The sequence below is a fragment of the Pomacea canaliculata genome, linkage group LG8 (genome assembly GCF_003073045.1).
Source record: "Pomacea canaliculata isolate SZHN2017 linkage group LG8, ASM307304v1, whole genome shotgun sequence".
Lineage (NCBI taxonomy): Eukaryota > Metazoa > Mollusca > Gastropoda > Architaenioglossa > Ampullariidae > Pomacea > Pomacea canaliculata.
In genome coordinates, this window is record NC_037597.1 from 24473728 (window position 1) to 24489557 (window position 15830).

The 15830-nt window shown below is 39.8% G+C and overlaps 1 protein-coding gene across 1 annotated transcript; it reads right to left on the bottom strand.

Moving 5' to 3' along the window:
- LOC112571112 lies at positions 1–1620 on the bottom strand. The gene is made up of 2 exons (XM_025249923.1): positions 761–1620; positions 1–349 (listed from the first exon to the last, which is right to left on the bottom strand). Exons 1-2 carry the CDS (start codon positions 1528–1530, stop codon positions 4–6), a joined length of 1116 nt encoding a protein of 371 aa, XP_025105708.1. The 5' UTR covers positions 1531–1620; the 3' UTR covers positions 1–3.
- Between the last annotated feature and the right edge of the window lie 14210 nt (positions 1621–15830).

A 15830-nucleotide genomic window follows, 5' to 3' on the forward strand; every position in this document is an offset into this window, starting at 1 on the left:
CTGCTATCTGATTGGTTTACTGGCGCTGACGGCGGTGGATCTCATGGAAATGTTGCCACCGAGCAGAAACGTCTTCAGCTCCTGACGAAAGCGGGAGGACATCGTGAGGTAGACGAAGAAGTTGATGGACGAGTTGATCATGACGGTCAGAAACCCAAACAAATGTGTTGCCGTGAATACATTGCAGTTTGGTCCATCTGATCGAAATGCAGGGTCTGAGAATCTTGCCAGCGATAAGGCCACGTTAGGAGCCGTGCACAGGATGTAGATGAAGGACACCACCACCAGCATCCTCATCAGCACCGTCTGACCCTTTAGGTACGAGCTGCCACTACACAAAGGAGACAAACTGGTCTACTACTTAGGTGAAGGTTCATATAAATCCACAGGGTCGTATTTCTAAAGTGAAAGTAAGTTTCTATGCAATAGGCAGTCATGATAAAAGTTATCTATGTAGTCACGAAGGACTTCAACACCCGCATTTTTTTTTTTTTTTTTTTTTTTTTTTTTGAGACTTTACCCTAGAGAATTTTTATCACTTCCTTGTAACTATAATCGCAGGGGTAAGGCATTATTTGTTATATCTGGAAACCGCTTTATAACCATGGAAACAAACCCTTCATTTATTCTGGATGACGACCAACCCTCGTTAAAGAATCACAGTTTTAAGTGCAGGAAAGTAAGAGAAAAATGTATGAGGATGTTAGCTTTTTTAAAATTAAAAGCTGAAAACGTAGGGTTAAGTGTTCACTTAACCCACCTGCTAGTAGACTGTCGCCATGCCATAGCGCTTCGTAGCCCCATGATTGTGAGGGATGTGGTCAATACTACGACAGAAAAACAAAAGATGGAAATTAGCGATAATACAATATTCTCGATGATACTGAACATGTCGGTGCTAAGGAATAATGCGGTGGTGCTCAGCATGACGACCCTTCTTCCAGTCACATCGTCTTTCGTGGACACCACCGTCTCCTTTATGATATACACGCCGCACAAAATGTTTATTAATAAGATTGACGAAGCCAGAAGAATTGTCATTGTTTTCGTGCTTATAACAGTCGCCGACTTCATGGGAAACAAGATGCACACGCATCTGTCGGTGGCGATGATCATGGTCAGCCAACCAGACGAGTAACCAAACCCGTACACAAAGTTCAAAAAATTCTTCATGAGCGTTTGTTTCCAGAAATGTTCTTCTTCCGGCAGAAAAACGGCGATGAAGCAGTAGGAGACCGTTCCCAGCACAGCTGTGACATACATGAGGTCAACGAAGGCGAGACAGAAGAGACAGAGGTTCATCCGGTCTCGCAGTCCCTGACGATAGAAGACGATCATGCTGAGGATGTTGGTCGGGGCGCCGACAAAGAAGAGAGAAGGCATAAGACCGCACTGAAGGATTTTAGTGTTTAGCTTGCGAGCCTCGTAACTCATGATGTTGCCGGGGTCCTCAAAGCATTGTGGGTACCTGCTAACGGTAAGTCCGGTGACAGCATAGGATGTCTGGTTAGTCTCATTAACACTCATCATTGGACTGTGAAAATGAATTACAGAGACAACAGGGGATCTTTCTTTTGGATCACTTTGGCAAGCAGTACATTGCCATTACAGTGCTTTAAAGTATGCTCAGTGCAAAACTCTACTCTCGCTCAAAAAAGACTAATATTTTGTTCATATATATATATACTGGACGCACACGCGTCTTTGTGCATGTGTTGTTTTTTGTTTGTTTTTGCTTGCACTCACGTACGCACGCAGACAGTGAGAGCGTATTTGGGTGTGGCTCTCAAGAGCTGTACAAATTTTAAGAACTTTGATAATTTTTTTACCTTATTACCTTATCAAATAATATTTAAAGAAATAAAATTATTCTGGCTTATCAAGTAATATTTAAAGAAATAATTATGTTCCTTCGTTAAAGCTATTATCATTGTCACAAAAATGGTAGTTAAAAGAAAATAGAAATAATCACACTTTAAAATTACAGTAGTCATAGTTGTTCAAATAGCTATCAACAGTTTTATTGGCAGCAACCACTTTGTTTTTCTATCTGAAAACTGCTTCAACAGATTCTTACAGACATGAAATCAAATAAAATAACAAAGACTGGTTTATTTTTCCCTTTTAACATTTATTCAAGAATCATTATTGGAGTACTGCTGCAAGTTGTTGATGCTAATGGTATGCATGAAAATACAAAACTGGACGGAAAATTGGAATAATTGTATTTGCTTCACATTGAAATTTCATCTCATAATCACACGAAAGTACGCTGTCTGCGTTAATCTTGTAAAAGTAAATAGTTCCAAGCAAATTTTCACGAGGTTCGCAAAGCGCAGTAATATAAAACATACAACACTTAGTAATAATAACACCATCTTCTCTCAGAATGTACACTCGAACATCATTTATTATTAATTATCCAGTTGATTTATGCATAAACTTGGTGTTTAAACTGTGTCCTAAGTCTCTGCTGTGTCTGTGGAGTTTTAAATGGCAGGATCATCTCTGTGCAGTGTGTTTAATGTGCTGATGGTGAAGCTCAGTATAATGAGAAGAGGCGACACTTTGTGGATACATCACAACGAGGGACAATGTTAATGTAATATTAGTCACAGCGACTGACAATGATAGGTATACATGTGTGAAATTTTATTTGTAAAGACTACAAGAGGTGACCCACGACAATCAGTCTATTTCGATTATAAGGCAGGTTGTATATTTGAAAGTCTATTAAATAAATTCAAACACGATATCGCTTGATGCCTCAATCAGAGGCTGGACGAAAAAAAATGGTCAGCAACTAACCTGAAACTGTTATTATATTGCTAAAAGAATATCTGAAAATAAATTGAAGATGATAATGGGGAGTCTTTCGAATTTTCGAACTTGAATTGCTTAAAACAAGTCTTTTCAACCATTTCCATTGTTCAGATATCTTCCCTTCGGAAAATAGTACCTGCTGTTTAATAGGAAGACACATCGCTTTTAATTATTTATTTATTCCACACAAAAAGCTCATATCTGTTTTTAAAAACTGATAATTTTATTTGTCTTCTGTTGCACATCTAAAATAAATTACCTCTTATCCTATGATTGCTTAGCTAGCTTGTTTGAATGAATGGTTAGATGGATCATCTGATGACCAAAGCAGGTTTAAATAAAGAATGTTGGTCAGTTGCTACTAAGGAGAATAAGCTGATCACATGAAATTAAATTTCTGCATATTTGTGTAAAGTAAATGGTCGGGTTACGTGACAAACTAGGATTTACAGTCTACATGGAAAATAGTCTGTTAAATAAGTACAAATAGTCACGATATGGCTGAGGTAGACAGTCTGAACTGCAGGGCTGATGTAGACAGTCTGAAACAGTCTAAAGTGATTGGCCGAGGTAGACAGTCTACACAGTAGTAGCTGATCTTTGTTTCTATGCCAACAACTTCCACAGAAGAGCACTCGAAAGGATCTCAGCAACATTTCAGTTTATTTCTCGTGTACCTGAAGAATGAATATTCCGAATTCTTACGAACTACCTTAATAGTATCCGCTGAACATGAATTCATGTAAAAGATTTCTATACCGCTACTGATCAAAAGGCTTTAAATAACAGATGAAAACGTAAGCAGCAGAATCACATGTCACAACATGTTCATTATTGTTTTAAAACTACCCATGACCCGTGACTAAGGACACTGACCAGAAAGGTTTGACCATGGCTGTCACAACGGAATGTCGGACATCTCATTCACTCAAGGCAATGGAGCATTATTTTAACAAAGAACACAACGATTGCCTCGGGCTTCCTGGTCAAAAGACTTTCAAGTGTGGAGTTATTTGCCATTAATGATTTGCATTTAGAAAACCGGGTGATACGGATATTTATCTTCTTTTGTGTCAGTTGAAATGAGTGTTTGAGTTTGGTAATCAGATGACACAATGGAGTAACGCCACAGTATCTGCATATCTTCACCTACTGGTTCGCCATTTTTGTAATGGCCGCGAGCTGTTACACTATATTAAAGCTGTACCAACAAATAAACATTACCTTGACAAAGAGAGGTGACAAGTCACCATTCCAAGACTTTTGCATAGCTATCCTTTATGTTTGAGAGGCAAATTCTCCAAATGCCTAACACAGTCCAGTCCTCTGTGCTCACCATACTTACTGTGGGTGGAGCGGATAGCCGAGTGTCAGAGCGTTGGCGCAAGACCTGAGAGCGAGTTGGTTCAATACCCGATTAGTGCAGCAAACTTCCTCCAGTTGACCCAGGTGACTGAAATGGTCACCTGACTTCTTAGACGGTTGGAGAAAGTAAGGTAAGGCAACAAGGGAGAGGAGATTTGCACCGACCTGACGTAAAGCTGACCCCGAAAAAAGCTCTCTAACATCTCACTCTTAAACGACCTGAAAAGGTTAGAGGATAACCTTTACCTTAACCTTTATACTTCAGCACATTCTTTAACCCTCAATCTTCATCCTCGACGCAATCGGTATCTTGGAGAGAAAATAGCATTTAAAGGATTAAAATAGAATAAATAAAAATTGTTTTAAAACGGGTAGAATAGTAAATATGTTATAATTGATTGTTTCCAAGAATGTCTCTCACTCTTTTATCGTTAGATGAATGAAAATAATCCCGAGACTTAAGTGAAAAAAAATATATTTTACCCTCTTTACTACAGTTCAAAATAAAATGTGTTTGAAATTTTTTAATATTTAAAAAGTTTAAAAACTTTTTTAATCTTTTAAAATTTATCACTTTCGTTTTACTATTTTAATGCAATCATCCAAGGGAAGAAACTATTACATACAAAAGCGTAAACAAGTCTGCACAGTTACCGTTCTTGTTGAAATTTTCCTTTTCCAAAGAAGACAATTAAAAACAGATTATTTTACTAACTTGTGGATTGCTTGAAATAAACTGCAATATTTTATTGTCACCGTAAATGAGTCTGATGAATATTTCAGACCTCTGCGATGATGGGACCTGAATAAAAACTCGATTATAAAATGTAAGTTAAAGAAAAGTGTCTAATAAATTAGAGTACGGTCGCTCTTCGACAATGTCCCGTCGAGAAAAGCTTAAATGGACAGTGTTTTGTTTTTTTGGTTTTTTTTTTTTTTGAAATTGTTTTAACTGATACTTGCCAGAAATGACTTACTTTGAATGTACCAGTTCTCTTATATTCTTTTTGAAAGAAATTATTTATGGTTCCCAAGAAAAAAAAAGTCAAAATACAAAGTGTACAAATCTGTACAGCTCAAAAATACACAAATTAATATAAAAGATCCATATACTAGTGTTGTTTTATACTAAACTATAATTTACCTTTTGTACAAGAAAGTGAAAAAAAACTTATGTTTTGTTCATGTTGAACTTACTTGTCAAAAGAGAGAGAAGGGAACAGCGAATAATACATAGCAAGAAACCCATCCAAATGTGGTTATGAATTATGTTAGAAGTAACTGTTTTTGTTTGCTGCAGTTAAAACAATACATACTGTAAAACACGTATTTTATATTAGGCTAAGTGCTTCCGTTCACATCACAATGAGATGAAAAACAGCAACTGGGGAATGACCTCAACAATTGTCTTGATTATGAAAGATATTTTATAACGAGGTGGGCTCTAAGACCGACCTGACTCTCTCAAAACCTTGGACTAAAAGGCGTTGGCAGCGTGCCTTCGATGTATCTGATGTTATTTACTGGTTCCGACCCCATTGTGACTACCAGCAAGGGATTTCAGTTCTTGACGGAAACGGGATGACATCGTGACAGTAGATGAAAAAATGACAGAACGAGTTGATCAGACGACTAGCGAACCCGACGAAGTGCGTGGCGACGAAAATGTTGCAGTTAGTGCCGTCCGCACGGAACTCTGGGACAGTGAATCGTGTCAAGGCCAAGGCGATGTTAGGGGCTGAACACAGGATGTAGATACAAGACACCACCACCAGCATCCTCATCAACACCGCCTGTCTTTTTAAATAGGAGTCTGCACTGCAAAGACACAGAAGACAAAATGTTTATAGGGACTAATTGCTATGGTCATTATAGAAAAGCAGGCAGTTATATTTACCTCTTTAAAATTTGATCGTTTGAGTATTTTTTTTTAATTTCCAGCTACAATTTGAAAGCGTGAAAAATCACTTTGTTATGAACGACTTTTTCATTATTCTAATGTTAGGGGGTGGAATAGACTTTGTTGGCCATCAGATTTTTCTATTTAAAAAATAGTCCCTTTAAAAAGATGAAGGAAATACCAATATTCGCTTACCTTGCTGCAGTCTTTCTCCAGGTGGCAGCGCTGTGCAACCTCATCAGAGTCAACGCTGTGGTCAAAATAACAACAACAAAAGTAAAGAAAGAGATAAATGATAAAACAATGTTTTCGATCGCTTTGAAAATAGGGTTTTTAAGAAAGACCTCAGTGTTGACTAGAACTGGAATGTACACTCCAGTTACTTCATTCTTGATGTGAACTAATGTCTCCTTTACATGTATTTACACTACACAGACTTGTATAAGTAATAGCGATGTAGTAAGAATCACTGCCATTGCTTTTGTACTAATGAGTGTGGCGACTTTCATGGGGAACATGACACACACGCACCGCTCGACGCGATGATCCATCGTCAGAACTCCAGAACGAGTAGGCAAACTGTTAGCAAACTAAAGAGTTTTTTAATCAAATTAAGTCTCCAAAACAAAGCCTGCTCAGGCACAAAGATGCCGATGAAGCAGTAGGAGACCATTATCAGCACAGCTGTGACATACATGAGGTCAGTGAAGGCGAGACAGAAGAGACAGAGGTTCATCCGGTCTCGCAGTCCTTGGCGATAGAAGACGATCATGGTCAAGATGTTGGCCGGGGCTCCAGTCAAAAACAGTGATGGTATGAGGCCGCATTGGACGACCCTGTCGTGAATCTTTCTCTTCTCGAAGCTGAGGATATTGTGGGAGCTCTCCCAGCAGTTACATTCTCTACAGCTGTTGAGGGCGACAGTCAGATTCCCAGCGGATGTGGTGTTGTTCGATGCATCTAACGACATCTCTAGTATTTGTTGAGGAAGTATACTTCATCAGTAGTCGAAGATTGCTTGCAGTTTACTGAGCGAGACAGAGAAAGAAATAATACCCACACTTGTAACTGGGTGCAACCCTCTCAAATAATTTGCTGCATGTGTTTGCTGCGGGAGTTATTTAAGCCTCTCGCTAATTGCAGGAGAAAAAAATCTTAATGTTAGGCTCGTTATAAAAAAATAACAGTCAATAAGGTATATTTCGTGGTCGTGTGTGTGTGTGGAGGAGGGGGGGAAGGTTGACGCCTTTGTATATACTGAATGTAGATAAACCAACAGAAGCGACTGTTCTCATCTATGAAGCACTCAATTTTACCAAGGAATAACCGGAATGCTGTGATCGGTCATATATTATTACCAGGTAGTAAATACCACAGGAGTTAGAAAAATCAAAGAAAACGATAATTAACATCAATTTCCTTTTATTTTCACAAAGAAGTGAAATTGTCTTTAACTGGAATCTCAGAATAAATATTTATAAACAAAGAGAAAATTTGCACAAATAAAAAAAGTTTCTGGAAGTTACGGGAAAAAATAAGGAATTATGATGGCCTAACAACTACAATTAATTACCAATACTAGTATTTTTAACAACAATGAGGCTGGCGAGGAAAGATTCGTGTACCAGCAAAAAGCAAATAACTCGAAAATTGTGTTTGTTTTCATTGTTCCTCAGATTTCACAGATTTCAAAGTATATTACCATTTTTCACATTGAATCTGTATATAAAAGTTAGGTTTGGATTTATCAAGTATTTATATTTGTCAAGTTCATTCGGTTGGTCAGCAGCTTTGTGAAGATACTCGTAAACAAAAAGTCGTGAAGCTCAAAAAGTCAGCTCGCCAAACGAACAGTCAGACATTTGTAACGAATATTTGGGACAACTACTTCCTCCAAAACTCGACAGTGTAGAGAGGAATCTGTAACGGGGCGAAGGGTCTATTTACCATTACAAAAGCTTACAGCATCGTTTGGCAAAGAGTGAACTTGCTACAGGGTCTGACGAGGTCATGATTAATTAATCATCTTAACTCCTTTGCAAACGGCATTGTTCTCCTCTGTGCCTACAGTCAGCTACTCCAGTCTTCTTGCACAACTTTTTATAATGTTTTTTCTTTAAAGAAAAAGTTGTCGTTTTAAATAATATTTTAGCAACCTGAGAAAAATATTACGTGGAAAATGATATTTCAAGTTTTATAAGCTGATTAAGGGAATGTCATTTAAAATTGGGAGATATTCTTATAGCCCTTTTATTGAAGCAAACAAATCGTAGAAAACATCGTCCATTTCAATATTTCCCGCATCGATTAGTTTCAAATATGTGTGAGTCAGATACAGACTAGATGGATGTAGCAGCTTTGGAAGCGCTAGGGTAGACAGTCTACACGGTGGGGGCTGGGTGGGTCTGTGTATAAAGAGTTCTTCTATTCGTCAACGTACGTCTATGCACTTTAAGAGAAAGACAACTCGCCTTTGCCTACAGACGAAGACAAATGCTCTCTAATTCACAACACTTTATTTTTCTCACGCAGAAATAAGTTAATGACAACAAGTAGAGTGGGAAAACTATAAAAAGTTACCTCTAAAAAATAAAACAAAGTTATTTGCCGAATACAGAAGAGGAGGACATGGTCAAAGCAAATTGACCGGTCCCTTCTACAATAACAACAATTAATAAGTTTGATGAACATGTGCTGGGCCTTTCTACACGACAGAAATCGGAAAGCACACTGCTTGCAGTGAGTGGTCGAGAGAAGCTCCCATGTTTCAGCTTATTGACATGGACTGGTTTGTCGTTAAAGCTCGTCCAATGTTAGTTTGTGGTTTAGAGTTAAATACAAGTGGTGACATCAAAAATCATCATCTTTCTGGTCTGGTTTAAAGATGCCAATAGAAGCAGCGTGGAGGCTGGCATTAACAGAGCTGTTGACATACATGGATCGACGAAGCAGAAAGAAAAGACAAAGGTTCATCCGATCTCGCAAAGTCCCTGACGATAAAAGATGATATCTATTGTGAAAGGATGTTGGCAAGAGCGCCGATGAAGAAAAAGCGAGGCATGAGACCACACTGCACTATTCTGGCATTGGTCTCGCAAGCTGAAGACTATTGAAGCACGAGACTACCCATTATTTACCATTATATATATATAATTACTGTTGATGTAAATAGCCACGCTGTATATACATACACGCGTTTCGACAGCATCTCGCGCGTGTTATTGTTCGATAGCGGCTAAATGAAGCTGACAATTATAGTAGATTCTGAAATGAGGAAGGAATTAAGTAAAGAAATTCTTCCATACGTCTGCCTACATTGTTGCAATGTTCCACACATAAAAAAGAGCAAGAGCTCGGTCAACAAGAGAGATTACTCACGAGTATAAAACCCTTGCTTTAGAAAAAAAATAAGACTTTGTAGATGAAGTTTACAAAAATTTGTGGGCTGTGAATAGAGTGTGATGTGCTGATCGCTGTTTGGTCAACAATATGAACGAGTGTTTTTTTTTTAATTATTATTCTTTTTTTTCTAAATTTTGATCATGTTTGAACACGAAAAAGATTTGTGTTGTCTAGCAACAGGAAATAATAAAAAAAATTATCTTTTTTAATTGTTTTTCCTTTTTACTACATTTCAGATTCACCGCAAATATTTTACATATTTTCACATTGAATTCTGTATATAAAAGTAGAAATTTCGATTTTTCAAATACTTTAATTTTGCTCAAGTTCATTCCGGTATAAGCCGGCTTTATGACAGAAGTCGTAAACGACATCGGAAGTTAAGAGTCAGTCGCAGAAGCATCAGACATTTTTGTAAAACGAATTTGGGACAACTTTATAGAAGCACTTCCACCAAAGCCTCTACAGCATTGACGACCTGACTGTTTATCTGCCACACAATACTTCGAATCTGTAGATCATTTCTATCTCTGCTATTATTAAGACACATACCCAGAACATCATAACTTTTATTACAATAACGAAGTCAATACATGAAAGCATCAACACAAATGTGAAAAGCGGTTACATCAAGGGAATCTGTTGCGACCTTTGGTCCTCCTGTTGACTGATTGCCTTCGGTGGGTCAACATGTGTGTGCCACCGTATTCAATAATGTTTACTCCTGAACTATTTAAATAAAAGGTGACAAAATCTGGAGACAAAATACAATCCAGGAAAACATTTTTGAATGGAGTACGACGTCCTTCCACAGGCACAGGTAGACGTCGATTCTTAATTTTTCGAGATGTCTTTTGGGATGACATCTTAAGACATGATCACCATTTGACTGTATTACAATTTGATTTCACATTCTCAAAACGTATAAAACTCTTCAACACGCAACCAAAGAGAGATAAAGAAGAATGTTGGAGAAACAGAGAAACAATGGCCAATGAACTGACAGGAGTGGCGATAGCCAAAGTTGCAAAGACTATATCTTTATCTGTCTCTCTCACTCTCAAATTCTTCACGATCTCCAATATGTAACTAAATTGCACGAAACTTTTTTTTCAGTAAAGGAAGCGCTAGATAAGTGAGATAGAGGTCCTACCTGGAATGTACGAAGTATATTCTCTTGTGTTTTGAGCAGCTTTCAGCACAAACTGTGGTTTCTGTAGCCAAGCACTGTAGTATAATCCAACTTTGAAATGTATATACATGTTGTAGTATAATCCAACTTTGAAATGTATATACATGTTGTAGTATAATCCAACTTTGAAATGTATATACATGTTGTAGCATAATCCAACTTTGAAATGTATATACAATCATCCTGAAACAGTGAACTCCACTAGGTACAGCAGACGCCTCAAGACCTATAAGTGTGTCACAAATTATGATTCAACCTGATGATGCAATGTAAGTGTTGTTCCCTCTCCTCTTGGCAGACTCCACATTGTTTCCCTTCTATCGTTCTTGTTTTCTTTCTTTCTTCTTTTTTTTTATTTTTATGCTGTGAGATTGTTTTCACCGATGGTGAGGGCAACAATCGTGAACCTCCTACACCCACGTGCATGTCCTCCTTCAACGATGCGGTTTAATCTCTGTTTGCAACGAGCTGGCGAAATAATTCTGCTGTCATCGACCTCCACCCAATCTATCGCATTAACTTAATTGCTTGTGTTAGTCATGCTCTCGCACAGGCCATCGACACTGCACGAAAAATACCAGTCGAAACAAAATTCACGAAACTTACACTTTTCTGCGACGCTCGGTTGACCCTTCCTCGTGCAGCCTCTCGTCTGCTACAGTTAGCGAAGCAGACGTCTGCTGCGTCAAGGGCCGACCACTCCAGAGTCAGTAGGAGTCGCGCCGCGAGAGAAGCCAGCGATGTGACTGGTGCATCAGCAAACACTGAATGAAACAATTCGATAACTTTCGAAAACTTGTTTTCCCCTTACCAAAACAAATAAATAAATACAGATAAAATTCAATGATGAATACATTTTTCAATGACTGTAGAGTTAGCCAGTGCAGAAGCGGATGTAATGGCTCGCTTGATGAACTCAGCCGTGATGAAAAAATCGTGGGTGAAATAGTGTTCAGCCTCGCTGTCAAGACAATATGAAAGTAAAGTACTGCCTAATAGGAAACAAGATAATTAATTAAAAATTTTATCGGATTCCAAATATTAAACTACTAAATGTTGTCCTAGACCTAAACACTTATTCAACTTGGCGTCGGCAAAGAACTTTCTCGGCAACCAACTAGAGTATAGGGATGCTTGAAGTGTACTGACCATGATCAAGTGACGCAATGTGCATTTCAGAGCCTTTTAGACAAGTTCTGGGGATCGGAGAGTCTAAACTCCTGAAAATATCCATATGTCGTTTCTTATTTATTATTACATCGTTTGCTACAGCGCCAGGATCAAACCTAATACCTATGTATTTAGTCAAATGGTCATTTTGTTCTCCCTTCAGATCATCTTAATTATAGTTACTTTAGTAACTGCCCCCTGTACCTGTATATAGAGCAGCTGTCAGTAAGACTAACTCTCTGTTCCCACCATTCTTTCTCACAGCCATTCGTACCCTGTTGTGTGCAGCACAACTAGTGTTACTAATGGATGCCCTGTTACTAAGTGGGGCATTTGTGTTAATTGTTCCATTGTATTAATTGTTAATAAAGATAAACACAAGCCAGTGCAGTGTTGTTCGTCAGAAGTTCGTTCACATGAATGACAGGCATTTTCTTCCGAGCACGAGATCTGAAACCTGAGCCGCTCAGTGCAGGGGTGACAAGCAGGGGCGCCCCGAATGGACAGTTTTCTCCCAGTGTTACTCCCCTTGACCACAATTGCTATACTTTGGTCCTCTTTGTCCTCAATCCATGGTTGTCACAAGATGTAGTTTGATAGAAAATGTTGAAAGTTTTTTCTGAAAATAAATTATGGTGAGGTCATTAGTGTAAAGTGTGATGTCTAAACACTCGGGACACCCATGCTGAACTCACGCCTGTCAAACAAACTGTTTTTAAAATTCAGGCCAATGCAAGAATTATAAGTGTTTCTACAGTTAAAGCATTTTATTTTTCGTTTGGCTATCACTGTGACACTATCATGTATCTTACAATGACAATCACAGTGACAGAGACAATGACCAACTTGATTAATCCCAGCGGGAGGGGGGGGGATTGGTGTTTTACACCGTGTCAGCAACTGAGACTATCTCACGGCAAGCAGCCAGATGCCACGTGCAGAGAAAGAACAGCATGCCGAGACGAGAAATGATCGCAAACTCTGGCAGCCAGCTTTCACTGTAGTGGATTAGATCCCAGCGGGCAATTTATCTCGGCAAGTGTGCTCACAGACAAAATAAGCCAAAAAGAGTAAAAATAAACTAGCAGTCAGAACAAATGCTAGTTACAAGATGATTACAAGATAAGGATAATTTGTGTCAGGGGAAGGCTTGTTTCCCGTGCAAGCGTAAACGCCGTGCAGGAGCACATAACTGATGACACGTGACACTAGTGACGACAGCTCACCTCAACAGGTTTTAATCGCTCAGTGAGCCGTGTGTGACATTTCCACCGCAGGCGGAGACGGTTGGTACGCTACGCTTCAGGTGCTAAATAGCAGACAGGGGGAATCTGTGCTTTCGTTCTTCTCCATCAAGGTAAGCAAAATATGTTTTTATATTGTCTCTGAATTCTAAATCTGATTTCACGGCAAAAAGTATATGTTAATACAGTTTCGTGGGAAACATCTTACGTTCAAATAAGAAATCACGTGATAGTTTAACTCCAGGGAGACTAATAGTAGCAGTGAATGGTAGAGTCTCATTAGTCATTAAGTTCAGAACTATTGTGAGGAGCAGTTAAGAGGACCCACTGAGACGGATCCTAACTAACGGAGAGCCTTCTCCTACAACGGGACCACCGCTCAGAGTGACTGTCAAACCGAAGTAGACCTGCGAGTTTCTTCCCTTGTCGGTCGTCGAGGAATCGAGCATCTGGTCGACATTTCGCACTAATGTCCTGGCCAAAGATTCTGGAAGTGTCTACCAGCATGGTGTTTCCATGGAACATGTGCAGTGACGTGTTAGTGTAGTTGCTAGTGAGACAGCTACCTGCCTGGCAGTGATTGTTAGGAGAAGCATTCCTGCGCTGGAGGTTCGTGAGAGTCTCATTGATGATGATGGGGATGGCAGAATGGCAAGATAATGTAAGTGTTTTTTTCGACTTATTCTAAATTTTTACTAAGTTCATTCGTGTCGGCTTAGCACGGAAGTATCGTAGTCGCTGACGTCGCTTCTGAAGTTTTTCACTTCACTGAGACGTTAGAGGAAAAAAAAAACGCAGCCGGGGGGGGGGGGTGGGGATGGGGAAGGGGGGGGTTGTGTGGTCTCGCCAACCAGCTAGGAGGGTTTTCAAAATAGGTTTTTCAAGGAAGTTTAAAGAAAGATTTCAAGCAATTGAAGATGTGTGTGTTAGTGGTGAACGTCCTGAACAGAATCCAAACCGAAAGTGGGAATTTGGGTAACTATTAAAATAACAGTGTCTCAATAAAAATGAATGACGGAGAAGTTGACAGTCATACTATGACATTGATGTGCTATTTTAAGGTTTACAGTCATGTATGTGTGTTTTGATGTAAGTTATGAAAAGTTCTTGCCCAACCTGAAAAACAAACGAGCGCCGAGACATTTGCCATCTGCCATGATGATGATGATAATGATCAATGATTAACGATTGATAATTGATGATTGATGGATGATGATTAAATAGAGATCAATTTATATCGTTGATGATCATGATTGATTGGTGTGAACCTACCTGACAGAATCAAACCATAAATGAGAATTTTGGAAGTATTGAAATAAAGTTGTCCTAATTAAACTGAATGACAGAACTTGAAATCATACATTGATATGCCAATTGTTTGTTGATGAGTTGTTGAATGAGATTGTTGAGATGATTGTTGATGATTGTTGAGGATGATGGGTGTTGATAGATGGTCTTGATGAAAGTGTTGATGAGTGTTTGATAGATGGGTCTTGATGACAGGTGTTGATGATGTTGTTGTTGATAGTGTTTATGATTGGTGCTGATGATGGGTGTTGAGTGATGGTATATGTTGATGATGATGTGTTGACGATGATGTGCTGATCTTGATGGTGTTGATAATGTTGATGATGATGATGCATTTATGATGGTGATGCAACGATGATGATGCATTGCTGATAATGATTGATGGTGACGACTTGACGATGTATTGATGACGATGTATTGATGACGATGTATTGATAACGATGTATTGATGACGATGTATTGATGACGATGTATTGATGACGATGACGATGACTGATGATGATTGTGATTTTGGCCATGAGCTATCATGTTTGATGATGTGGAGCGACAGAGCGAAAAAGACGCAAGAGGATAAGAGGCGAAGAGCGAGGAGCGAAAGAGCGTAAGAGAACGAGAGCGAAGAGCGAAGAAGCGAAGAGCGAAGAGCGAAGAGCGAAGAGCGAAGAGCGAAGAGAGCGAGCGGAAGAGCGAGCGAGAAGCGAAGAGAGCCCAGGACGCGAAGAGCGAGAGCGAAGAGCGAAGAGCGAGAGAGAGCGAAGAGCGAAGAGCGAAGAGCGAAGAGGAAGAGCCAAGAGCGAAGAGCCACAAGAGCAAGAGCAAGAGCAAGAGCAAGAAGGCCAGAGCCAAAAGAGCAAAGAAAGAGCCCAAGAGCCAAGAGCCAAGAGCCAAGAGCCAAGAGCCAAGAGCCAAGAGCCAAGAGCCAAGAGCCAAGAGCCAAGAGCCAAGAGCCAAGACAAAGCCAGAGCAGCCAAGAGCCAAGAGCCAAGAGCCAAGAGCCAAGAGCCAAGAGTCAAGAGCCAAGAGCATAGCAAGAGCCAAGAGCCAAGAGCCAAGGAGCCAAGAGCCAAGAGCCAAGAGCAAGAGCCAAAGCCAAAGCCAAGAGCCAAGCAGCCAAGCCAAGAGCCAAGAGCCAAGAGCCAAGAGCCAAGAGCCAAGGCCAAGAGCCAAGAGCCAAGAGCCAACGCCAAGGCCAAGAAGCCAAGGCAGAGCCAAGAGCCCAAGAGCCAAGAGCAAAGCCAAAGAGCCAAGAGCCAAGAGCCAAGAGCAAGAGCCACAGCCAAGCCAAAGAAGCCAAGAGCAAGAGCCAAGAGCCAGAGCCAGAGCCAAGAAGCAGAGCAAGAGCCAAGAGCCAAGAGCCAAGAGCCAGAGCCAAGAGCCAAGAAGCCAAGAGCCAAGACCCAAGAGCCAGAGCAAGAGCCAAGAGCCA

Excerpts from the sequence above, each read along its gene's own strand:
- LOC112571112 (XM_025249923.1), bottom strand. The coding sequence starts at position 1,530 with ATGATGAGTGTTAATGAGACTAACCAGACATCCTATGCTGTCACCGGA. Across the intron at positions 350-760 it reads TGGCGACAGTCTACTAGCAG|TTTGTCTCCTTTGTGTAGTG; the intron begins GTGGGTTAAGTG and ends GTAGTAGACCAG.